The 23,414-nt window shown below is 40.7% G+C and overlaps 1 protein-coding gene across 1 annotated transcript in view; it reads right to left on the bottom strand.

Moving 5' to 3' along the window:
* ADAM12 (ADAM metallopeptidase domain 12) overlaps positions 1-23,414 on the bottom strand; it is a 315,046-nt gene that overhangs the window by 110,815 nt on the left and 180,817 nt on the right. The window contains exons 4-5 of the mRNA XM_045023718.1: positions 21,436-21,514; positions 16,636-16,712 (exon numbers count right to left, since the gene is read on the bottom strand). Of these exons, the coding sequence (XP_044879653.1) occupies positions 16,636-16,712; positions 21,436-21,514 (156 nt within the window). The remainder of the gene's footprint in view (positions 1-16,635; positions 16,713-21,435; positions 21,515-23,414) is intronic.

Here is a 23,414-nt window from a genome sequence, read left to right as displayed (position 1 = left end):
GCTGAGCGGGCCAGCAGAGTAAGATCAGCATTTTAATTTAATTTTAAATGAAGCTTCTTAAACATTTTGAAAACCTTGTTTACTTTACATATGACAATAGTTTAGTTATATAATATATAGACTATAGAGAGAGACCTTCTAAAAATGTTAAAATGCATTACTGGCACATGAAACCTTAAATTAAAGTGAATAAATGAAGACTTGGCACACCACTTCTGAAAGGTTGCCGACCCCTGGAGTACATAACAGTAAGCAGAGGATAAAAAACCAATTGAATTATCTGAAACAGTGAACACAAAGCTTTGGCTATTTGAACCTGCTCTTATTGAGAAAGGTGACGCAAGGCAGGGCACTGGAGATAGTTTCTTCCTTTCTCAGGCCCCTTTGCTAATTAAGGGTTACAGCAGGGGAAAACCTGTCAGGCAGTATCAAAAGGCAGCAGAGAGATTGTTGAAGAGTTACAGCACATGACATCAGGAGATCAGGTTTTACTGGGTTACAGTGTAACAAAAGCAAATCAGCTCTCCACAGCTGTTTCTCCTTCTGTAAAATGGGGATAACATTTACCTAACAAGGCTGTTGTGAGGCTTAATTAAATAGAACAGAGGTTGGCAACCTTTCAGAAGTAGTGTGCCGAGTCTTCATTTATTCACTCTAATTTAAGATTTTGCGTGCCAGTAATACATTTTAATGTTTTTAGAAGGCCTCTTTCTATAAGTCTATAATATATAACTAAACTATTGTTGTATGTAAAGTAAATAAGGTTTTTAAAATGTTTAAGAAGCTTCATTTAAAATTAAATTAAAATGCAGAGCCCCCCCGGACCAGTGGCCAGGTCCCGGACAGTGTGAGTGCCACTGAAAATCAGCTCAAGTGCCGCCTTCGGCACGCGTGCCATAGGTTGCCTACCCCTGAAATAGAACCTCAGCTGAAAAGCACTACAAAAATGCATAGTATAATTAATTTTTACCATAACTGTAAAATATGGAGTTTTAATCCCTGAACACTGGCAAAGTTAAAGCAGAAATAATTGCATTCTGCTTGCCTAAAATTCCTGTGAAAGCTGGAACTGACTATGACATTCTTCTTTAATTCCTGACCTAACCTGCTGTGTACTGTCCATGTGTGCTCTGAAACAGCTATCATTTTTTCAGCCTAGAGCTGGCTTCATTTCAGTGGTGTGTCTTCCTTGTGCATATGAAGTGAATACTCTTCATATGTCTGTGCTTGTGATAAAGGTGCTCTGTACGTACAAGATATTATACTTATTATTATGTCAGGGTGGATCTCTGCATGCTTCCTGGGGCAGTGAGTGAAAAGTGTCCCAGAAGATTGATGAACACTATAAATGCGGATTTTAAGAAATAATAATAATAAAAACCAGAATTATTAGGAAAAAAAGTAATTAAAAGAAAAAATGAAGTAAATCAAAGCCCATGCCTCATAACCAATTAAATAAAATTTGGTGCCAAGCTGACAGCACAGTTTTAGGATAAAACAACTGCAACTGTTCAGCCTGGTCAACCAAAGGTTCATTTCTGTTAACGCTAATGATCTTTACTTTGAGGATGAAGATTGGGTTTTTCACCACATTAAAAAGTCTGTGGAATATCCTCCACAAGAAGATCTTTACGAGAGAGAGGCATAATTTACTGCTCTGAACAAAACCAGGGTCCAATAAATCCTTCATTTGCCTCTCCCTCGGTAGCCTTTGGCAAGTCACTTGAGGCTCATATTTACCCACCACACAGGCATGTTTTGTGGACTGTTAAACCTTTAGAAAAACAATTTGAAGATTAAAAGCATCAGATATGGGTATTAAATTTCTACAGCAACCCATATAGCTGAGGCTGAGATGCACTGTTTTGGAGCATTTATAATTCAGTGATAACCATTTCCTCCAAGAGCTTTACACCTTCGTTGTTTGAGATGGGCAATTCTGACATTCTTACAGCACTGGCAGCTACAGAACACTAAATTCTACACAACATTTAGGTGTTGTTTCTTAAACTATTCAGATTACTAAAAGTAAGATAATACATGTTATATTTTGTATTTAAACTCACACAAAGTCCTTATTTGTACTATACAATTGGTTAAAAACCTCTCACTTCTCCATCAGCATCATGATCACAGAGGTTTATCAAAGAAGTTGCTCACACTGTACAATGCAGAAGTTGCAAGCGGTAGTATATTACTACAGCTTCCCCAGTGTATTATTTTGTAATCTCAACCATTGTCCAAAACGTCTGTTAGTCTATAAGGTGCCACGGGATTCTTTGCTGCATTGTCCAAAGTCACTCAATAACCACTATTTCCTTTCCATTGTATTTTCCCCAGGAGCAGGAAATGTGGATGCAAGTGAAGAAGAGACACCTAATTGAGTGACTAATCTCGTTCTCCAACTAAAGTACTGAGACTGGAACCGAATTCACTGTGCCGCTGAAATACCCATCTGGAATGAGACTACAACCTTTTAAGAACAGCTCTACCTTTGCATACAGGCCATCATGCTGTTAAAAAATCTGCAAATTCAACATAAAGGCAAACATAACTTTCAGTTTAATGTATCGTTATTCTTTGAGTGCTGCCTACAGGATATCAGCACCTGGTTTTGACCATTTGTAACAAGATAATGAATATCAAATATGCATTATCTTGGCTGGCTCTCTGTTTTCTCACTAATTTTCTTTTCCTACAAATGCATTTTTTTCCAATAATCTGTGCCAAATACAGCACCTTAAAAATGCAGTTAGCTGAAAACTTCTATATCTTTCCTTCTTTTGGTGGGGTGGGGCTGAAAGTAATTGTACCTTAGAGCCTTTCAGTGTTTAGAATCCGATGCAAATAAAATAAATCCAAAATTACTCTTTTCCTTGCACATTTTTGTCACAGATTTTTCAAACAGGCTTGATTACTCCCACACTGCTTTTGCCTCTTCCTCATGAACATGGGTTTCTCCCACTCCTGCACAGTGTACACATTCTCAAAGGCCAAGACAGGATATGGCTCAGCTGGGATGTTCTCTTCCAAAGCAGAATAGCCAACAGTTGGGATTTTCCACTGAATACCCTTTTGTTTTAATGAATAAAAACTAATTAATGCTGTGAGACATTTATTGATTTTACCACCACTGCATTGTATATTACTAGTTTTTACCAAGTGCCATTCAAATTTTAGAAAACATCTGGGGAAGAATTATTACTATAGGCCAGTTATATAAAATATTCCACATTTTTATTACTTTGTATTAGACTATGAACCCCTCCATAACCTAGCTTCTATTTACTGGAGAAAATGCCCAGCAGTTATAATATAATGGGGTGAGCTGGCTTTTTGCATTTAACCCAGTGCCCACTGAAGTTAACAGAAATAATTTAATTGACTTCAGTGAGTTTTGTGTCAGGGCCTTTGTATTTAAGTTCAGCCAAGAGTAGTTTTCTCAGTTCACGGTCCTCTCTGGCAGTCCGCTCTCCTGGACATCCTTGCTGGCTGCATTTACGACATGATGTTGAATAATAATAATTAAATTATTTAGTTCTTTTCATCTGTAGAGCTTTATAAAGGAGGTCAGTACTTGTACCCCCATGGGAAAACTGAGGCACAAGGAAGTTATATGACTGCTCAAAATTAGTCACAACCCAGTGACAGAGATGGGAATAAAACCCAAATCTCCTGCATTCTAGACCGATGTTCTAGGCCCCCGGCCCCTTGCTGATGTAAAGTCCATTGATTGCAGTAATCTTTACTCTTGGCCATTTTCAGGTTCCCACCATTATTTTTCATTTTTCTATTTCTGTTTAGGCTACAGCAATCTTTTTTGTTCCAAAATTTTTATGTTAACTGGGAATTTTCCTGTTTGCTTGATGGGGTAGCTGTTGGCTTTGCCCTGGGTTCTGGATGGTGGTCTGTTTGGAGCTTTATTTTTTATTTTAGGCTCCAGTACTGGTCTTACTGTATAGGGCTAGGATGTAGAATACTGTATAATTTCAATGTTCTGTTCTCCATTTCCCAGCCAGCACTAATGCTCATTGATCCATGCCTTACAAATGCAATAAGTACATAACGTACAGAACAGGGACCCGAGCAAATATGACAGGAGGAACCATTAAAGGATTCTAGTGACATTGTGCAACATAAGTGCTCAGTTTTGGTGGAGTTCTTTAACCTGTCCTTTGAGATTGTAAATAATTAATGGCCAGCTCCTGTGCCCAGTGAAGCCCATGGGAATTTTGCCATTGACTTTAACGGAAACAGAACTGGGCAATGAATTTGCCAGGTACTTTGAAAATGGAAAGGGGGTACCTATTGTCTTCGCAGTGTCTTAAGATCTGTGTACCGTTACAGCAGCATGCAGAGTACAGACACTGCACGTCTCCCTAGCACAGGTACAAACACCAGTGTAGACAGGGAGGCACTGCTTAGGTGAGTAGAGTTGACATGCCAGAACCCTTAGATTATATACCCTACATGGCTCTCTACATGCCCAAGCAGTGCCTCCCACACCGACTCTGCTAAAAATATCAGTGTAGTGTCTTGCTGCCTCCCTGCTGCCAAAATCTTTCTCTGCTGCAGTGAAAGGGTCCAGCAGCAGGGGAAGTCTATGGGTAGCAAAGTGGCAGCAGGGAAAGGCTCTGGAAGTTCCCCTCTGCTGGAGCCTTTCACTGCATCAAAGAAAAGCTGGCAGGGGACGGAGGGAGGGGGCAGCAGTAAAAGGCTCCAGCAGTGGGCAACTGCCAGAGCCTTTCCTCACTGCCTCTCCTGACAGAGCCTTTTACTCCCGTGTAGCTACCTGTATCCTACACGCTGCCAGACGTGTAGACAAGGCGTATGTGTTCAGAAAAGATGCCTAAATGACAGCATTAGAGACTGAAGTATCAAAAAGAGAGAGCTCATAGAACTGATGGGGATCCATCATGGATCTCCTGAGATCTACCAAAGGCTTGTGCTATCTGCACACAGGCCCTGTGCCTCTTCATTTCTCCCCAATCCTTCCAGCTAGTGGTGGGTCGTGAAGTTGGAAGAAACCTATGAAGGAGCAAGGAGGGAACTGGAAGAAGCTGTGCTTGGTGGGAAGGAGTTTGCCTCCCGAAAAGACTCCCTCTTGAATAGCTGAGTGACAACAGAAGCAAAATTAGGAGCCCCTCATCACCATAGTACCAGAGCACCTTCCAGTATTGCATTAAATGACATGAGTAGCATCTGTCACAGGGGGTACATTCTCTCCCTCATAGCCTCACCTCCTCCTCCTATCTCTGTCCTCAAAACCCCATCACACTTTCTCCATTTCATCTTCCTGCTCAGTAACCTCCATACTCCCACCTCTTCCTACAGAAAAGAAAGGGTTCCTTGGCCCCATAGTTAACTCCTGTCCAATCCCTTGCCCACATCCCCAAATAGCAGATATTTGAGCCCCGTTAGCCTTCACTACTGCCCTGACAAGGCAAACAAAGCTGCAGAGGATTGATCCTTCCTCACGATGGGCAGATCCCCCTCCTCTGTGGAGTGGGAGAGAACACAACGTGGAATTCTCTCTCCATCCCACTGAAAGGAAACTTAAAACATAAAATAACAAATGCAGTTATTAATTGCTGGTTAACTTGCCAGGAACCTCCTGAGGGGAAGTGTAATTAGAGGGAATAACTCCACTTATTTAATACATGACAAAGTGAAATGGTCTATTCCATTCCCCATTCCTTTTTTAAAAAAAACAAAACCTAATGCAAAGCCAGTAATATTTCATAAATCAACAGGCTTTTGGAAATCTTAAAATACAAATGGGATTTTTCTTTTCCAACCTGTCAGCAGAAGAGTGGGCCCTGCCAATATAAACCACTGATGCATACTTGTCTGAGAAATTGTGATACTAAAGGAAAACTTGGCTAGGGCAGCATTATCCGAAGCTATGATATATTATTCTGCTGCACTGCAAGCGGAGAGTTAAGTAAATCAATAAATCTGATACCCATGAATGCAATTAAGCATTTGGTTTTAATGAAGCTCAAAGTTATGCTCCTTTCTAAATAAAAACAATGAAAAACCCTATTACCACTGGGAGAAGAACGTATATGTAATTTGCCTTAGTACATGAGAAATGTACTGAAATAGAAGACTGTCTCATCTGTGTATACTGTGTATTCATTTTCGGTGAAATTCACCCTTATACAGAGGCTCAGTGCAAGGCCTATGTATCAGTGAAGTGCCACTTAAGTCTAGGGAGTTAAGTATTGAGAAGATCTCATGCTGCCCCTCTGCTCAGAGGTGAATTTAACTAATTATGAATATTGTAACTTCAGTAGTTCATGGTCATTGCCTGTCCCCCATGCCCACACATCATCCTGGTTCTGGAAACTGCACTGCCATTAGCTAATGTCTCTCTGTATTTCCTCTGTCTAACTGTTCTCAAAGGTTCATAACTCTGCAGAGAAGCTCAGCTGGAAAGAGTCTTCTAAAATTGTTTCAGCTCCTTTTCAGTTATACTTGTAAGGGAAAATGTTCTGCCAGCCTCCATTTTATGAGCACTGTGAACCCTCAGGAGTGCAAGCCAATCAGGTAAGTGTGCAATTACACAGTGTGTATGTGCAATTGTCCATGTGGGTGCACAAATGTGGAGTTCGCTCAAGTTTTGGATGAGCATGAATGAAGGCTGCCTGAAAGGAATAAGAAACATAGCCTTTATTGTGTTGATATGTACCAATTTTCCAAATGTGGAGTCCAATCTACATTATATTGACTTCAGTGAGAATTTTGCCTGAGTAAGTAGTCCAAGATTTGGCCTACATTGCCTTAAGAGCATGACTTCCTTCCTCTTTGTAACAGTATGGCCTACTGGATGTAGCACAGAGCTGAGACTCATGAAACTATGGTTCTATTCCAGGTTAAGGTAATAATTGGAGATACACCAATCTCCTAGAACTGGAAGGGACCTTGAAAGGTCATCAAGTCCAGCACCCTGCCTTCACTAGGCAGGACCAATTTTTGCCCCACATCCCTAAGTGGCCTCCTCAAGGATTAAACTCACAACCCTGGGTTTAGCAGGCCAATGCTCAAACCACTGAGCTATCCCTCTCCCCCATGAGCCTATCACCAGCCTACTGAATGACCCTAGGTAATTCACTTAATCTCTCTATGCCTCACTGAAGTAATGAAATTTCCCTCCTTTGAACAGAGCTATAAGTTCTACTGATGAAAAGCACAATATAGGAGCTTATTATTACATACATCAGAACTTAAAGTCTGACTCAAATCAACAACAGAGAGAAATTCAAAGCAACCACTAAAACAATGGCTGTGTTGTTTTCAGGTACTACAGCATAATAAGGGAGTTCTCATTTAGAAATACCCCATATTCACATGAACCTGCTTTATGCTAGCAAAATGTCCTTCAGCAATCTGAAAATCTATTCCATAGTACAGTATATAAAAATTAACCCATGTCCAGAGACTACTGTAACACCTAGTTAGGCAGGTTAATCCTTTCACATTGCAAATCAGATTTATCCAATGTCACTGCTTATTGGTCTGAAATCCTGGTGTCCAGAATTCAAGGATGGAGTTACATAGAGTGATAATAGAATTTAATGTCCTGTACTTGGGAGTCAAAGTGCAGTAACTGTGTTATCAGAGGAAGTGTTATGAGTGAGCGTAACCATTAGAATGGCAAGACAGACCAGGGAAGATGGAAAAGGAACTAGAGGAAGAAAAGAGAGGGCAGTTATTATCAATGCCATTTTAATGTGTTATTTTGTAGCACTATATAATAAATAATATAGGGAAACAGTAAAGAGACATTGAAGTCAAACTTGGCCCCAGATTTGGGGTCGATAAGGAGGGTCTTTTAAATACCGTAGCACCTACAGAAATTATTTTACTTTCTGTTTGTTGTTGTGCAGTGACTAAACATTTCATGTATGTATGACTCTGTTGTGCTTATTATTTAGCAAATATGCTGCACCTGGGCACATGGGGTAAGATTTTCAACGTACATAAGAAACATAGGAGCAAAAGTTCCAGACTCTCAACGAGACACATGCTCCTACATCACTGAGGCACTTTTTAAAATCCCACCTAGTGTCTGCTGATCAGTGAGACCTCAACATGGCTTCCTCTTGTGTATGCACTTTTCCAGCACTTGCACCTGTGCATTCAGGTAAAGGGGTTTGTGCATGCAAATCTTCTTCAGATGAATAGGTTTTGTGTGTGTATATTCTATACCCTGCATGCAAAAGAGTTAGCAGACATATATTACTACACCTCTACCCCGACATAACGCTGTCCTCGGGAGCCAAAAAATCTCACTGCGTTATAGGTGAAACCACGTTATATCGAACTTGCTTTGATCCACCGGAGTGCGCTACTTTATCGCGTTATATCGGAATTTGTGTTATATCGGGTCACGTTATATTGGGGTAGAGGTGTACTTTAAGGTTGTACAAGCACATGTGGACGCTGAAAGTCATGCCCATAAGACTCACGAATTTGCTACTAAACTGGAGGCCCCCTTTTCCTGGGAAAGAAAGAAGAGTACTTTCCATAGAATGGCAAAATGACCTTGCCGCATCCAAACCATCACCTCCCAAGTAGTCTGAAAAATCTAATTGGTTTTTTTTTCCGGATGGAAGTGCTGGAAGCACTGATTATCCATCATTCCTATTTCATGCATTCAATATATACAGCCTCTCTCCTGCCACTCAACTCCTCCTCCACCAAAGAAGTTAAGCAGCATGCAGACAATGGCATGTTTACACTCTCCTATAACCTGCATTTTAGGTAGCTATCAGTGTCAATCTAACTCTCTTTATGCTATTGTAGTCCTAAGTGAAGCAAGACATTCTAATGTTATGTCTGAGAGAAAGTATTATAGTGGGAATATGAAAGTGTGTGTGTAGTAGAAAACTGAGTCTTCTTTCTATCTCTATGTGATTCAGTTATCTCTACATCAAACCCCCTCCACTTGCATGAGTGACATGTGCTTTTCAAATTTTCAGATTTCACTCTATTCTTTATGCAACATAGGATAGGCAATCAAATGCCATATATAAGCTAATAATTTGTCTTAAATGCTTAGCCACATGGCTGCATTGTATATATATAAGCTTCACAGCTTTCTAAAATGTGTAACCTTCTCTTTTGGGTCAGTTTCATGCCTTTTAATGCATTATCTTAGTCTATGGGAAAGGCAAGTGTATTTCTCCTGTATGGATGGAAAGGTATCCAAGATGGACTGCTAGTTTCAGATGGCAGGATGACGGCATCCTGAAATGCAAATGAAATAATTATAATAGTTTGCGCTTCCTTTCATCAAAGGATTTCATGGTACTTAAACTTTAAGGCTCATGCAACACTCATGGGAGGTAGGTAAGAATTATTATCTACATTTTATAGATGGAAAAACTGAGGCACAGAAGTAACTTGTCTGAATTCACGCAACTGTGTGGCAGAGCCAGAAACAGAATCTAGGAGCACTAGGCAAGGCTTCCCTCTTTAGCCTATGGCTGCATCACAATACTTTCTTGTGAAACTCCATGTGGAGCTAGGATCCTTGGGACTATATCAGATCAAAACCGAGCCCTGGAGGGAAAAGCAACATAAACAAGGAAACTGCAGCACGTTAGCTTTGTAATGTTATACATTAGACATTAGTTTCTACAATACTCAGGTACGATGGAATGTGTTAAAGACCAAGTGGTTGCTTTAGCTCTGAATTTCCTGCACTGTTTTAAACTATTTTGTGTGCATACTAGTAAAACATTCATACTAATAATATGCATTTTAATGTTTCTGACAAGGGATTATTAAAAATGTTTTTGTGAGAGAGGTATTATGTGAACGGTGGGACCAAACCTGCGAGGTACTCAGCACCCTTAGGACTTCACAGCAGGCCTTTAGCCATTTTGCATCATCCGGCCTTTTATTCCCAACTTATCTTAATGGGGGGAAGTAGATGGTTCAGGGAACTGATATTGCAATATGTAGCCTTTCAACTGTATGTTTCTGTTCAAGCTCAGTACTGACAAAGTAATTATTATCTGTTACCAGGCTGTGAAATGAGTTTTGGGGTCTAACTCAACAGGTGTTCCGATCACAAAACCGCTATCACTCATGGGCACCATGCAGCGGTTACATGGATATTGAGATATATCCTCACCCAAGATGTTCTCCCTGCATGCTAAGGCTGAATCACATTAGCAGGGAAATAGGAAAGCCTGCCCTGGCAAAGAAGATGCTACACCAGTAAAGGGCCCAGTTTACCACCAACCTGCCCTGTATGCAGTTACTTGCACCAGTGCAATTTGAATGAAAAATGTTCTATTCTGACTGGATAAGGCTTTACATCCACATTGCACTGGAATAAATGACTGCGTAAGGAGCTGGGTAACAGTGACTGGATCCAAAGAGAGGACTAGGCTTGTCATTCAGCTGTGAGCACAAAATTCACCAAAAGTGAAAGAGAGAATGAATCAGAGAAAAGAGAGAAACCACATTTAACGTGCAGTCGAACTGTCCTTCTTGTTAGCTTTTTTCTTTGTAAATAGCTCTGGGGTGCAGGGCTAATACTATCTGTTATTTTCCGCACAAATGGCAAATTTCCCCTAGCTGTGGTAGACCACCTAGCACTGCTTTCACTGTAATCATGCAATTCTTTAAAATATTTAAGGGGCACTAAATTATTTTTTACCTGCCATGACAATGGCTTATATATGACTAATGCTGTCTAAAATACCACAAACATAATAGATTAACTAGAATAAAAGTTAGTGGAGATGCCAGATAGATGGAAAAGCACCCGTAAAAATGTTTTCTTGCTGGAAGACAACAGTGGAATCCTACTAACTATGGCCACGGTTGCCCTTTTAATAAGGATAAGAATTTTGGTAACAAATTGCTTATTCACTCTATGTTTTCTTCCTCCTCTGCTCCTATTATCTCCAAGGCTATAATATAAAAGCCTTGAAAATACCATCACCATACAGAATGCAAAACAGAGGAGGGAAAGGCTCAAATAGTCATGCTGTTTGTAGATAAATTAAACAAACTCTGAAAAGTCTGAGACAGCTGGAAATTTGACAGGAAAACTGGTTTTCCAGGGAGAACACTAGAGCCAATTTAAAGTTAATTACTGTGATTTGGAACTGCTCTGTGAGTAAATACCACTCTGTGATTGACCAACTAGGAAGGGTAATTGGTTCCTGAACTATGTCTATGGTGTATTTAAAAACTACCATCAGTCAGTGCCTTTCTGAAAGTTGACTGAGAAATTATTAAATTGTGTAATTTAATTTTTTTCTTGACATTATGTGTCTCTCTCACTATTTTTTTTTGGTGTGTGTTAACATTAGCATCTAAACTACTTGCTACGTGTCATATCTTTCACCACCACAATTTATTGAGCTTCATAGTCACATTAGGAAGCAAATTCTCAGAACTACTGGGCTGTTGGAAGCTGTAGGAGTTAGCAGCTGCTCAGCAGTTCTGTCATTGCTAGTGTATACCATTGCTCACTACCACAGGGGGACAAGTTTGAGGACTCCACAGCTAAACAAGGACTGGAAGGCAACCAGGTTCTGTCAGAGTCTGATAGATATGCCAACCAGTGTACTGTCAGAATAAAATATAGCATCACCTGGGCACAACTGCCATGCAAAAAAGGGAATCACATGGACTCCCCAAAATTCTACTAGCCTGTTGATGTCCCCCTTGAGCAGCAGCAGGGAATATGCATTCTTCATTAATAAAGAATTAAGGGCAGGAATATAATCAATGACAGTCACCATGCATTTATGGAAAATAGTTTTCATCACACAAACCCGACTTTGTTATTTGAGGACATTACAAGTTTGGTTGATAGAAGTAACTGTGTAGATGTAGTATCATATGTTTGTAAGGTTTTTGACTTAGTACTGCATAACATTCTGATTAAAAACGTAGCACTGTACAATATTGATAATGCACACATTAAATGGATTAAGAACTGACTGACAGATCTCAAAACATAGCTGTCAATGGGGAACCCACTCTCTACACTGGATTCCCAGAAAATTTTGAATCAAGTTCAAGGTCTAGGTCCTTATCTTCAAAGCACTCCATGGTCTGGGCCCAGGATATCTAACAAACTCATCTAAAGCTCTGGGATAAAGGCCCCCCACCCCCCAGAACAAAGGACCATCACAAACCTCACCACTTTCTGCTCCAAGTGCAAGTCTGCACTAGAGTTGAAGACTTGGGAATCCCAGCAACTATGGACAAACTGCAATTCTTGTCAGTTTCCCCTTACAAATATGTCAATTCAATCAGCAGCTTCTGGTCCAGGGAGCATATTTTGTTTAGGAAACACCATGTGGCTGTGTTTCTGAAATGAAGTTTTTTCAGGTTTTCAATTTGGACCAAAACCAAATTTCAAAAAGTCAACATTTCTCATAAACTGTAAATCCCAAATTTCAGCCAGATCTATGGATGAGACTGATACTGGAATACTGTGTATAGTTCTGGTGTCTGTATTTTTAGAAGGATGTTTTAAAATTGGAGAAAGGGCTGAAAAAATTATTCATGGGCTAGAGAAAATGCCTTACAGTGAGAGACTTAAAGAACTCAACCTGTTTACCTTATCAAAAAGAGAAGTGAACGGTGACTTGATTAGTGCACAAGTGCTTCATGGGGAGAAAATACTGGGCCTAAAATGGATTTTTAATCTAGTGGAGAAAGGTATAATAAGAAAGAAAAGTTATTTACTTTTTACAGTAACTAGAGTTCTTCAACGTGTGTGGTCCCTATCTGTAATCCACTTTGGGTGTGCCTCACATCTATGCACCTGAGTCCAGAAGTTTTTTGCTAGCAGTGTCTGTTGGTCTGTTCCTGCACCCTTCTCCTCCTCATGTGCCGAACCAAGGATATAAAGGGCAGTGTGGACCAACTGCCTCTTCAATTCCTTCTCTACCATGAACCAGGCATCAAAGATCAGAAGTAAAGGGGAAGGAGGGCAGATGGTGGAATAAAGATGGGGACCACACATCTCAAAGAACTCCAGTTACCATACACTATAAGCAACCCTTCTTTCTCCTTCAAGTGATGGTCCCTATGTGTTTTCCACTGTGGGTGACTGACAAGCAGTGTTAATTGAGGAAGAAGATGCAAGAATCTTTGTGGTACCAATGACTGGAGTATTGCTGTGCTGACAGATGCATCAGCTGGAGAAGCTTGCGCCAGAGCATAATGTCTCTTGCAGGTATGGACAGAACCCCACGTTGTTGCCTTATAGTTTTCAATGAGAGGAACATCCCAAAGTGAGGCTACTGATGGGCTCTTGGCCCTAGTAGAGTGGGCTCTCAGACCTTGGGGAAGAGGAGTGTTTGTTAACTCATAACATGCAGCCTGAAATTCATTTAGAAAGTCTCCACTTTCCATGTCCCTCTCATCTAGATGGGTGCCCCATCCTAACAAGGAATGGTCTGTGATCAATGTCTTCTGGGGGCAGGGAGGGGATGAAGAAAGCTCCCACACACACTTGCTCCCTGTTCTTCCAAGCGGTTTGTGGGAGAGAGAGACTAATTTTTTCCATATTGTGTCTGCTTGGCACATATACCGTCTGGAGCCAAGCTTGTAGGCAATGAAGGCAAAGTCTTGCAAAGGGAGTAACATAGGTTCAGGGGGCCATATGTCCTAGAAGAATGACACATGAACAGAGTGAACAGGCTCATCTGGAGCTGAATACCATGTTTGATTGGAATCTGACCCAAGGAAGGTATGCTTTGACACTGACAGACTCCAGCATTGCCCCAATTAACTCTATAGTCCGTATGGGAACTAAAACGGACATTTCTATGTTTACACCAAGTCCCACTGAGCACAGAAGGTTAAGCAGAGATAAGATCACTGTCAGAATCTCCTGATGAGAGCTCCCTAGCAATACCCAGTCTTCGAGGTAAGAGAAAAGTGATGATCTGTGGCAGTGCAAGTAGGCTACCACAACTGATCACACCTCTGTGAATACTCTTGGCACTGTTGTGAGGCCAAAGGGGAGCACCCTGTAATGACAATAGTTCAAACCTACAGTGAACTCAGGAATCTTCTGTGCATGGGGTGTATGTCTATGTGAATACAGGCATCCTTCATGTCAAGAGCTGTGAACCAGTTGCAGCTGTTCAGAGGGGGAATTACTGATGCCAGGGTGACTGTCCTGAACCTCAATTTTAAGATAAAGGCATCAAGCTGCCTGCGATATTGATGGGTCTCCATTCTTCCTTCTTTTTGGGAATGAGAAGATATTTTGAGTAAGACCCCTTTCCCCAGTGTTGGGGATGTCCCAGTTCTATGGGTCCCTGTTGAAGAAGGGAGTCTACTTTCCGAATGAGCATCCTCTCATGGGAGTGGTCCCTGAAGATGGATGCGGATGGGGGGTTTGGAGTGGAGGAGAGGAACTCTATAGTGTAGAGGATATGAATGATGTCAAGGACCCATTTTTCTGTTATCATTTGCTAGGGTTGGGAGAAATGAACTAGATGGTCATCAAATTGGGTATTTGAATGTTGGGTAGATAGATTGGCAACTGGTTTGATTCGGATCTCTCGAAAGTGTTTCTTAGTGTGAGGCTGGAGTTTGAAGGAGGAAAAGGGGAGAGCATTGTACTTGTTCCCCTGCATCCTGTGCCATTTTTGTAGTGGTCCATAGCACCTTTGATGGGAAAAGGGTTGAAGTGTTGGTTATGAGACTGTGGTCTACAGAATTTCCTCTTTGATGGTGGAGTGTAGATTCCCATGGAGTGGAGGGTTGTCTTTGAGTCCTTCAATGAGCATAATGAATCATCCATATTCTCACTGAACAGGCTGTTCCCTTAGAAGGGCAAGTCCTTCGCTGTAGATTGGACGTCCCTGGGAATCCAGAGGACTGAGGCCACAACAGTCTATGCATGAAAAAAAGCCATAGCCATCGACTAGGAGGCTGTGTCAAGTGAAGCTTGAAGGGATGATCTGGCAATCATTGTACCTATCTCAATAAGCGCTTGGAACAGCACTTAATCCTGTTGCATGAGTTTGTCAGTGAATTCCATGAACTTGGAATAATGAACAAAACCATATTTAGACATTAACACGTGACAGTTTGCTATGTCATGACTAACAATTAAGCTAAGCTAAGAACTAAGATGCCATCTACAACTACCTAAATACTATAAACAAGTATTTACTGGTAATTACTGAAGAAAGCAAATGCTGCAGTAGCAAACACAGTGGACACTGAAGGATTCCATCTTGGACCATGGGTGGTAGAAAGGAACTGAAGAATCGGTCGGCCCGCATCACCCCTTATACCCTTGGTTTAGAGCATGAAGAGGAGAAAGACACAGGCATGGACCAACAGAACCGCTAGCAAAAATCTTCCAGTCTCTGATGCATGGAGCAGATGTGCACCCACAGTAGAATACAAATAGAGGCCATACTTGAAGAAGAAACAATGGCTGGAAACTGAATACAGACAAGTTCAAAGTAGAAATAAGGCTTTTTTTTTAAAGGAAGGTATTTAACCATTGGAATAAATCACCAAGGGAAGTGGTGGATTCTCCATCTCCTAATGTCTTCAAATCATGTTGGTATGCCTTTCCTGTAGATATGCTTTTACCAAAACTAAGTTATTGGGCTCAATCATGGGATAACTGGGTGAAATGTAATGGTCTTATACAGGAGTTCAGACTATATGATCTAATGGTCCCTCCTCGCCTTAAATTCTATGAATTCTCATTCCTAGTCCCCACATTCAACTTTAATACTGGGGTTGCACAAATCATGCACAAACCATGACCTCCTGTATATCACAGGCCATTAAATTTCAATCACATTCCCATATATTGAGCCCAAAGACTCTAGTTAGAGACAGCAGCATGTCAGTCATCAAGGACTAAACTGTCTGCCACAGCCAGAGAACAGGAGAGACTCAGGTGCCAAGAGCCCAAACTCCAAGGTCCCTCCAAATGTGATCTGGAGGAAAATTCCTTACCCCAAATCTAGAGAGTAATATGACCATGAGCAAGACACACCAATCAAGCGTCTAGAGCAGTGGTTCCCAAACTTGTTCCGCCGCTTGTGCAAGGAAAGTCCCTGGCGGGCCGGGCCGGTTTGTTTACCTGCCGCGTCCACAGGTTCATCCCATCACGGCTCCCACTGGCTCCAGGCCAATGGGGGCTGCTGGACACGGCGGCCAGTACGTCCCTTGGCCTGTGCTGCTTCCAGCTGCTCCCATTAGCCTGGAGCAGCAAACCGCAGCCAGTGGGAGCCGCGATCGGCCGAACCTGCGGACACAGTAGGTAAATAAACCGGCCCGGCCCGCCAGGGGCTTTCCCTACACAAGCGGTGGAACAAGCTTGGGAACCACTGCTCTAGAAAGAGGCTTTTCGGTACCGCCTCAGAACACTGGTCCACCCTTCCTGGTGTCGCAACTGCAGGTTTGGCCAAGCTTTGATATTTCAGAGGAAGATGGAAAAAACATCAACCCAGAATACATCTAGCTAATTATTTATTGGGGGTGAGTGGGTGGGGAATCCTTCCTGACCTCTGCAGGCAACCAACTGAAACCTTGAAGCATGGGATTTGATTGTAGTCATTATATGTGTTTTTAGATCTCCAAGATGTCTTTGGAAAGCTTACTTACCTGAGTCCAGAGCAGGTACTGAGAATGACTGCAGAATCAGGATACCCTTGCACAGTACCATGGTAATAGCAGTGACCCTAATTGCAAAAAGGAAGGAAGGGGGAAACATTTAGGTAATCATAAATTCTATTCAGTGCCTTGTGTTTATAAGGTTCTCCTTTCCTTTCTACCTAAAAACCTTGTCTGATTTCAGGCGACAGCATCCAGTATCCCACTGATAGCAATCTTTCTGCCTCCATGAAATATTGTACTGGGCATTCTCAATGTTTAATGTTGGACCAAAGGAGTCCACACAAGTACCTGTGGCATCCCTAATTGCTTAAAGACAATCAACAGTGTATTTAAAATATGACAAGTTTTTTCTCCTTGATTATGGTATCTGAAAGCTATGATATGGGGCATTTTATAACATTAAGCAGTGGAACAAATCTCATTGACATCAACATTTTGCTTAGATGTACATTTTCTTTAGTAATAGGATGTAAATTCATAGGAGATAATTAAGCATACTGTGAGATGTATTAAATCTAGTCTCAAATCTAACTCACAGGGCAAATGAAAAGTGGGTTGGAAGGGAAGCATTTTATTAAATTAACTAGCTGGGTAGCTGCACATTATTAGGAACAAACAAAAATAAGAGGGTCTTCTATTTTGAAAGGCATTTTATGGCTATGTTATTGTATTTCTTTAATAATCCAACTGCTTGCAAAAGGCAACCACAACACAGATACTGACTCAATAAAGATACATATCTTGCTGCAATCAAAATTAATTTTATTGTTGACTAAAGGTTATACTACATCTGCAATTATGTGACTGGCTGGAAAGTAATGATTGTGTCACGTTCAGCATTTCTTTTTTCACAGCTCCTTTAAATGCTATCCGGAAACTGAAAATACTCTTGTAAAAGGTTGCTATCTTATTAGTGCAAAGGAAAGTTATCACTCATGTTTCAACTGACAGTCATCTCACTATGCCTTTTTATTACTTGGTTCATTCACATCTAGCTGCATTAATTAACCTTTTCAGTGTCAGGGAATGGTTTTCAATTACACAGCTGCACACAGCACACTTCTAAAGCCCACCTTGATTTCTGAAAGAAAGCAATAACCTAGAAAAAGACCAGGGTAAGATGGAATAGCTCAGATATGAATCCTAAGCAAATTAGTTTACCTCATAAGAAAATGTTTATTTGGAGCATTTTTTTAACATGAGAATGTAACAAAATACAGAACAGTGGGTTATAATCTGAATTGAATTTACATGGTTTGCCATAGTTAAAGCAACCAGAAAAATGGTGTGTCAGTGACATTGTTAGTGTATCTTCATTATCTGCCTCAGTAAAGTGCTAGTAACACTCTGATGAGAAAGAAAATCACAAACAAGAGGAGCAATTCCACACATTGAATTCTCTTTAGAGGTTTGCTTCACTCACAACTAAGGGCATGCAGCTGTTAGGCATGGCCATAATATTTCTGCTTTAAAGACAATGATCAGTTAAACTCATACAATCCTTAACTGGAGAAAAACCTGGGCCATCATTCAATGACATTGAGACAGCCTGGTTACATAAACATCCGCTAAAAGTCATACGAGTTAGTAGTCTGGAGTCTGAGGTAGGAGCACAATTTATAACTGGTGCTGCTCATGGAAGCGAGATATCTGAGTGCTCTTGGTGTATGTAGCAAACTCCTGGTTTACATTACAGACCTATATTGGTATAACTATGTCACATTCAGGGGTGTGGATTTTTCACACCCCTGAGTGGCATAGTTATACTGATCTAACCCACTGTGTAGACAGCTCTATGTCAGCAGGAGAGCTTCTCCCATCAACATAGCTATTGGGGAAATGGATTAAGTGCACTGATGGGAGAGCTCTCTCCCACTGGCTTACATCATCTTCATTAAAGTGCTACAGCAGCACAGCTGCACTGATAAAATGCTGCATCAGCACAGTTGCAAGTGTAGACTTGGCTGGTCTGTGAAAGTGTCTGGTGAAAGAGGAAGGGGATGATGATTCCTAGGCTGATACAGACTGCATCTAAAGTGCAACTGACATTATCAAAGAGTGTATTATTGAAAAGGTTCTTATTCCTTCCCACTCCAGACACACAACTAGATATTTCATTAACTTTGAACTCGTCTATTCATTTTCATAACTTCTTCAAGATCCACATGCTGCAAGAAGGTAAGGTTCCTTTAAGTTCAATATTGAAAACGGCAAATCTATCAGATCATATCCTGTGATTGGATTGGTGGAAAATTGATTGCTAGCTCAGTAACTCATTTGAGCTACAGTATTTTTCACCTAACAAAAAAGACATTTGTGGTTTTAAATTGCTGAATGAAGTATATAATCACCTCAAAAATGAATCATTACTACAGTTAGCTGATTTGTTGTATTTAAAGATGTGCTCTGGCTGTACTGCAGACCATTAACTAATAAAGCAATGGTTAACTTTGAGAATGACAGATTTTTGGGGAGCTATTTAGTATATAGTCTAAATGTGAAGAGAATACAACAATAACATCTGCACCAAGCAGATGCTCAGACTTAGAGCTTGGCTACACTTGCGAGTTACAGCGCATTAAAGGAGCCCCAGACGCACGAGCTCACTCCCTGTCCACACTGGCAAGGCACGTAGAGCGCTCTGACTCCATGGCTAGAGCGCTCCTGGTACTCCACCTCAGCGAGTAGAATAACATTTGATGCAGCCCCGCTGGAGCGCCCCAGCATCAGTGTGAATGAGATGTTGCATTACTGCGCTCTGATCAGCCTCTGGAAATGTCCCATAATCCCCTTAAGTCAAGTGGCCACTCTTGTCATTGTTTTGCATATGCCCTTTGAAAGCTCCGTTTGACAGCCGGCTGCTTATCTGCTCCGAGACAAAGCAACCATTACTGTGGAATGCTGTGTGGGAGAGAGAGAGGTCGGTGTGGGGGGAGGTCTGCTGCTGTCTGAACTTACAAGACAGCATGCTGACATGCTCTCAGCCCCCCAAAACACAGTCTCTCCCCCCACATACACACAACACACTCCCTGTCACACTCCACCCCACCCCATTTGAAAAGCACGTTGCAGCCACTTGCATGCTGGGATAGCTACCACAATGCACTGCTCTCTGTGGCCATTGCAAGAGCTGCTAATGTGGCCACGCCAGTGCACTGCCAGCTGTCAGTGTTGACAGACAGCAGCGCTTTCCCTACTGTGCTCTACGAAGGCTGGTTTAATTCAAAGTGCTCAACATCTGCAAGTGTAGCCATGCCCTTAGGACTGCAAATAGCACAATGACCAAAACCTGATTTCATTTCCACAGCCAGGTAACTATAAATCAGTAACTTGATTTAGTTTAGAGTGCACCATACAGGTACTTTAGGAATACTGAATGAAAAAAGATGTAAAATCAAGTTATGGAACCTCAGGAAGACACTTCTTTTAAACAATATTGCAGTTGCTCTTGATCAAAAATGTGTTGTACTGGTCTGCTCAAACTATTTTAGGTAGCAAACTGCACCGTTAGTACAATTTATTTGGGGTCTTTCTGCCATCATCATTGTACCAAAGTACGTTGCCTACTTAAAACTTTTCTTTCAAAGATATTTGTAAAGAGGAAACTTTCTACAGTCATCAGTACACATAGCTGAGATTAGTTTGCTTCAATATACAAAAAGTTGTATATTCTTTCCTCATTTGAATATTATGAATTTTAAAACCATTTTGAAATTTTTCATCTACTTGCTTTTTTGCAGTTTACTTACAGCACAGACTATACATCCCTCCTTTTATGAAGTCAGCCCATGGGATAGCTAGTGATGTTATACAATCTTCCAAAAGAAGTGATCAGCCATTTTCCACTGCAATAAGATATGACCACCACACGCATGCACACATGCACACAGAAAGAGGCTCATAACTTTCAAAACTGATTGCTTTAGTCATGCCTGGCTTTTCATAATGAAGATACTTCTTAACATTAAAAAGACATGAGTGAAAATACTTCCCCTGTTGTCATCTGCAAGACTCATTACAGATAACATGCAGTAAGATGCTTCTACTGATACAGTAAGCAAGTAAATAAATAAATAAAAGAAATATTCCATCTGAGCTGGATCTACAAAGTCAGATAAAAGATAAACTTCATAATTAAAATCAATCACTGCACTGTTTTTAATTAAGGAATTCATATTTGCCATCAGAGGACAAAAATGTGAGTTCCTTAAAACAGTACTTTATTTATAAAAAGCATTTTTAAAAGGAGGGGGGGCATTTTGTGCTCATTTTAATGAAGAGAAAGTTAGCCAGATATTTTGTTAAAAATATCTTAGGGCCTGATTTAATAAGAACAAAAAATAAAAGCTACATCTTGCTTTTGCATTGTAGAAACCCACACAGACCTTGGAATGCCTTTAGGTGACCTTCAACACGGCCTGAGGAAGCCAACTTTTTAGGGCTTTCTTTTTAATTGAATCAGGCCTTCACTCCTTATCTGTGCAACAATGGCTGTTTGTGGCCTACTAGAAAACTCTAACAAGTGCATTTTCAAAGAGCTGCATAAGGCTTTAACAGAAAAAATCTTATAGGCTTCAATGACAGTCATTGGTGAAACTCCCCAAGCCTCACTTTGAAAAATTTCCCCTCAAAAAACTTGCTTAGGTACATAGGGACAAGCAGTTGCCAAAGGCAACAATCTAAAAACAATACCCAGCTAGCTATTTTATTTCACCCTCCCATCCTGGCAGCACTCATGTGGTGTTTTAATGATGAAGCATCATCTATTACCCAAGACACAAACCTTACCGTGTAATTGCGTGTGAGAATGACATCAGTGCCATCTTTCATATAGTGTGTTTCTGTGAAGCTATCAGCTAAGAGGCCTCTGAAAAAAACAAAAGAAAACAAAAAGACACATCTGTAACATTAAGATCAAATAATCATGTCATTTGTTCTTCCATGGTTCCATCTGAGATAGAATAAGAAGTTTAAAATTAACAAGCATGGAAACAGAAAACCTCATAATAGGTCACCGTGACTAGAGCATGAATTAGTGCAGAACTGTGCATGAGATTAGGAAAAAAATGTGTCTGGAAATCACTTGAAACAGCAAAGAAACCTAATAGGTTAGTAGGCTGGAACTTAAAAAGTTCCCTGATTAACAATGTCTTTATTCTGACTGAAATTGACTAGAAGCTGCCAGATGGCCTTTCCTCCAAATGAAGATTAAAAATAAGCACAGCTCAATATTGAATCCCTCATGTCATTTTTAGTATCTTTCCAATCAAACTGGAAATCTAGACATTTGGAATATTTTAAAAGTAATTCAGTCATGGTAAAGATGCTGAAAAAAGACACATATTGGAAAAAAGGTAATGTATCCCACATTCTATCCAGCCCTTTGCTATCTAATGCACTGTGTACATCAGCCAATGGCTAGCCACTGCTGCCACATTTACATGCGCACAAAAATGTAAAACATGGGTTTTGAAAACATACCATGGATTTATTGGACTCGTGTATTTAATTAAGGCCATTTGAGCAATTTGGGTAACAGGGAAGTGGGAGAAATGAGGTCACTGGAATATCATCAGTGGGATTTTCAAGAATGCTCAGCTCTAGTGTAATTCTGCTCGCTGAGAAGTCCGTGGTACTCCCATTGGATTCAACGGGAGCAGAGTCAGGCCAATGATGAGTTCTTTTTAAAATTTTACCCCACAAGTTCAAGGAGCACAAACCTTGAAACTTCAAATGTTTCAAGCAGTTCAGTAAAGAGATATACCTACCTATCTCCTAGAGCTGGAAGGGACCCTGAAAGGTCATCAAGTCCAGCCCCCTGCCTTCACTAGCAGGACCAAGTACTGATTTTGCCCCAGATCCCTGGGTGTCCCCCTAAAGGATCAAACTCACAACCCTGGGTTGAGTAGGTCAATGCTCAAACCACTGATCCATCCCTTATATGTCTGCACCAACAAGACTCTGTCAGTGCCCATTTAATTTTTGTTACATTCCAGACTGTCACAACTGAAGCATCTTGTGATTTATACAGTAACTCACCATATTAAGCTTAGCATCATTGCTACTGTTGTGCAATGGCAATATCAGCTGTCTTTGAAATTCAGGGACACCTACTTTCTAACAGCATTCAGCTCCTGCCATCAGAGATTCCCCAAGGATAAGGTTTTATCTTTAAGATTAAAAATTGTAATTATAAGTAAACAACACATCCCAACATTGTCACTACTTTTTCATGGTGCAAACATGAAATATACCTCTTCTATGGAAGAGGTATATTTTATGGGATTCTTTTTCCACACAGCAACTTATCAGAAGAACCTAAGCAACATAAGGGTACAAGCCCCATTTATTTTTATTGAATCTTGAGCTTCTAAGTCATTTATGCACTTTTGAAAAATCCACCGATACTGAATATTACGTCTGTGAGGTGGGCCTCCATTTGTTAGGGACTTGGACAACACCTTAGTAGTTTACCCAGGTAAACAAAGGGGAACAAGAAATTAATTGCTGTGGAAATATGTTTCTAATGTAAAATGGGTAGAAAGGAACATAGGGCAGTTCACTTTTCATGAAAAAAGTGTATGAAAAGCAGTTGGGATGAGGAGAGAGAGATTGGCTCCAGTAGACTAGCAGTTGTATTAGACTAGTTTTCAATAAATGAGAGGGATGCTTCACAAAATTAACCTTTTTGTCCCAGAATATTTTTTTTAAAAAAAGAAAAAAGATCAGAAGGTTCTGCTATGGGTACCCATACAACAGTTTCTTGA

Source organism: Mauremys mutica, chromosome 7 (assembly GCF_020497125.1).
Source record: "Mauremys mutica isolate MM-2020 ecotype Southern chromosome 7, ASM2049712v1, whole genome shotgun sequence".
Lineage (NCBI taxonomy): Eukaryota > Metazoa > Chordata > Testudines > Geoemydidae > Mauremys > Mauremys mutica.
Note: the sequence above shows the minus strand (reverse complement) of the source record. Positions and strands in the feature narration are given on the sequence as shown.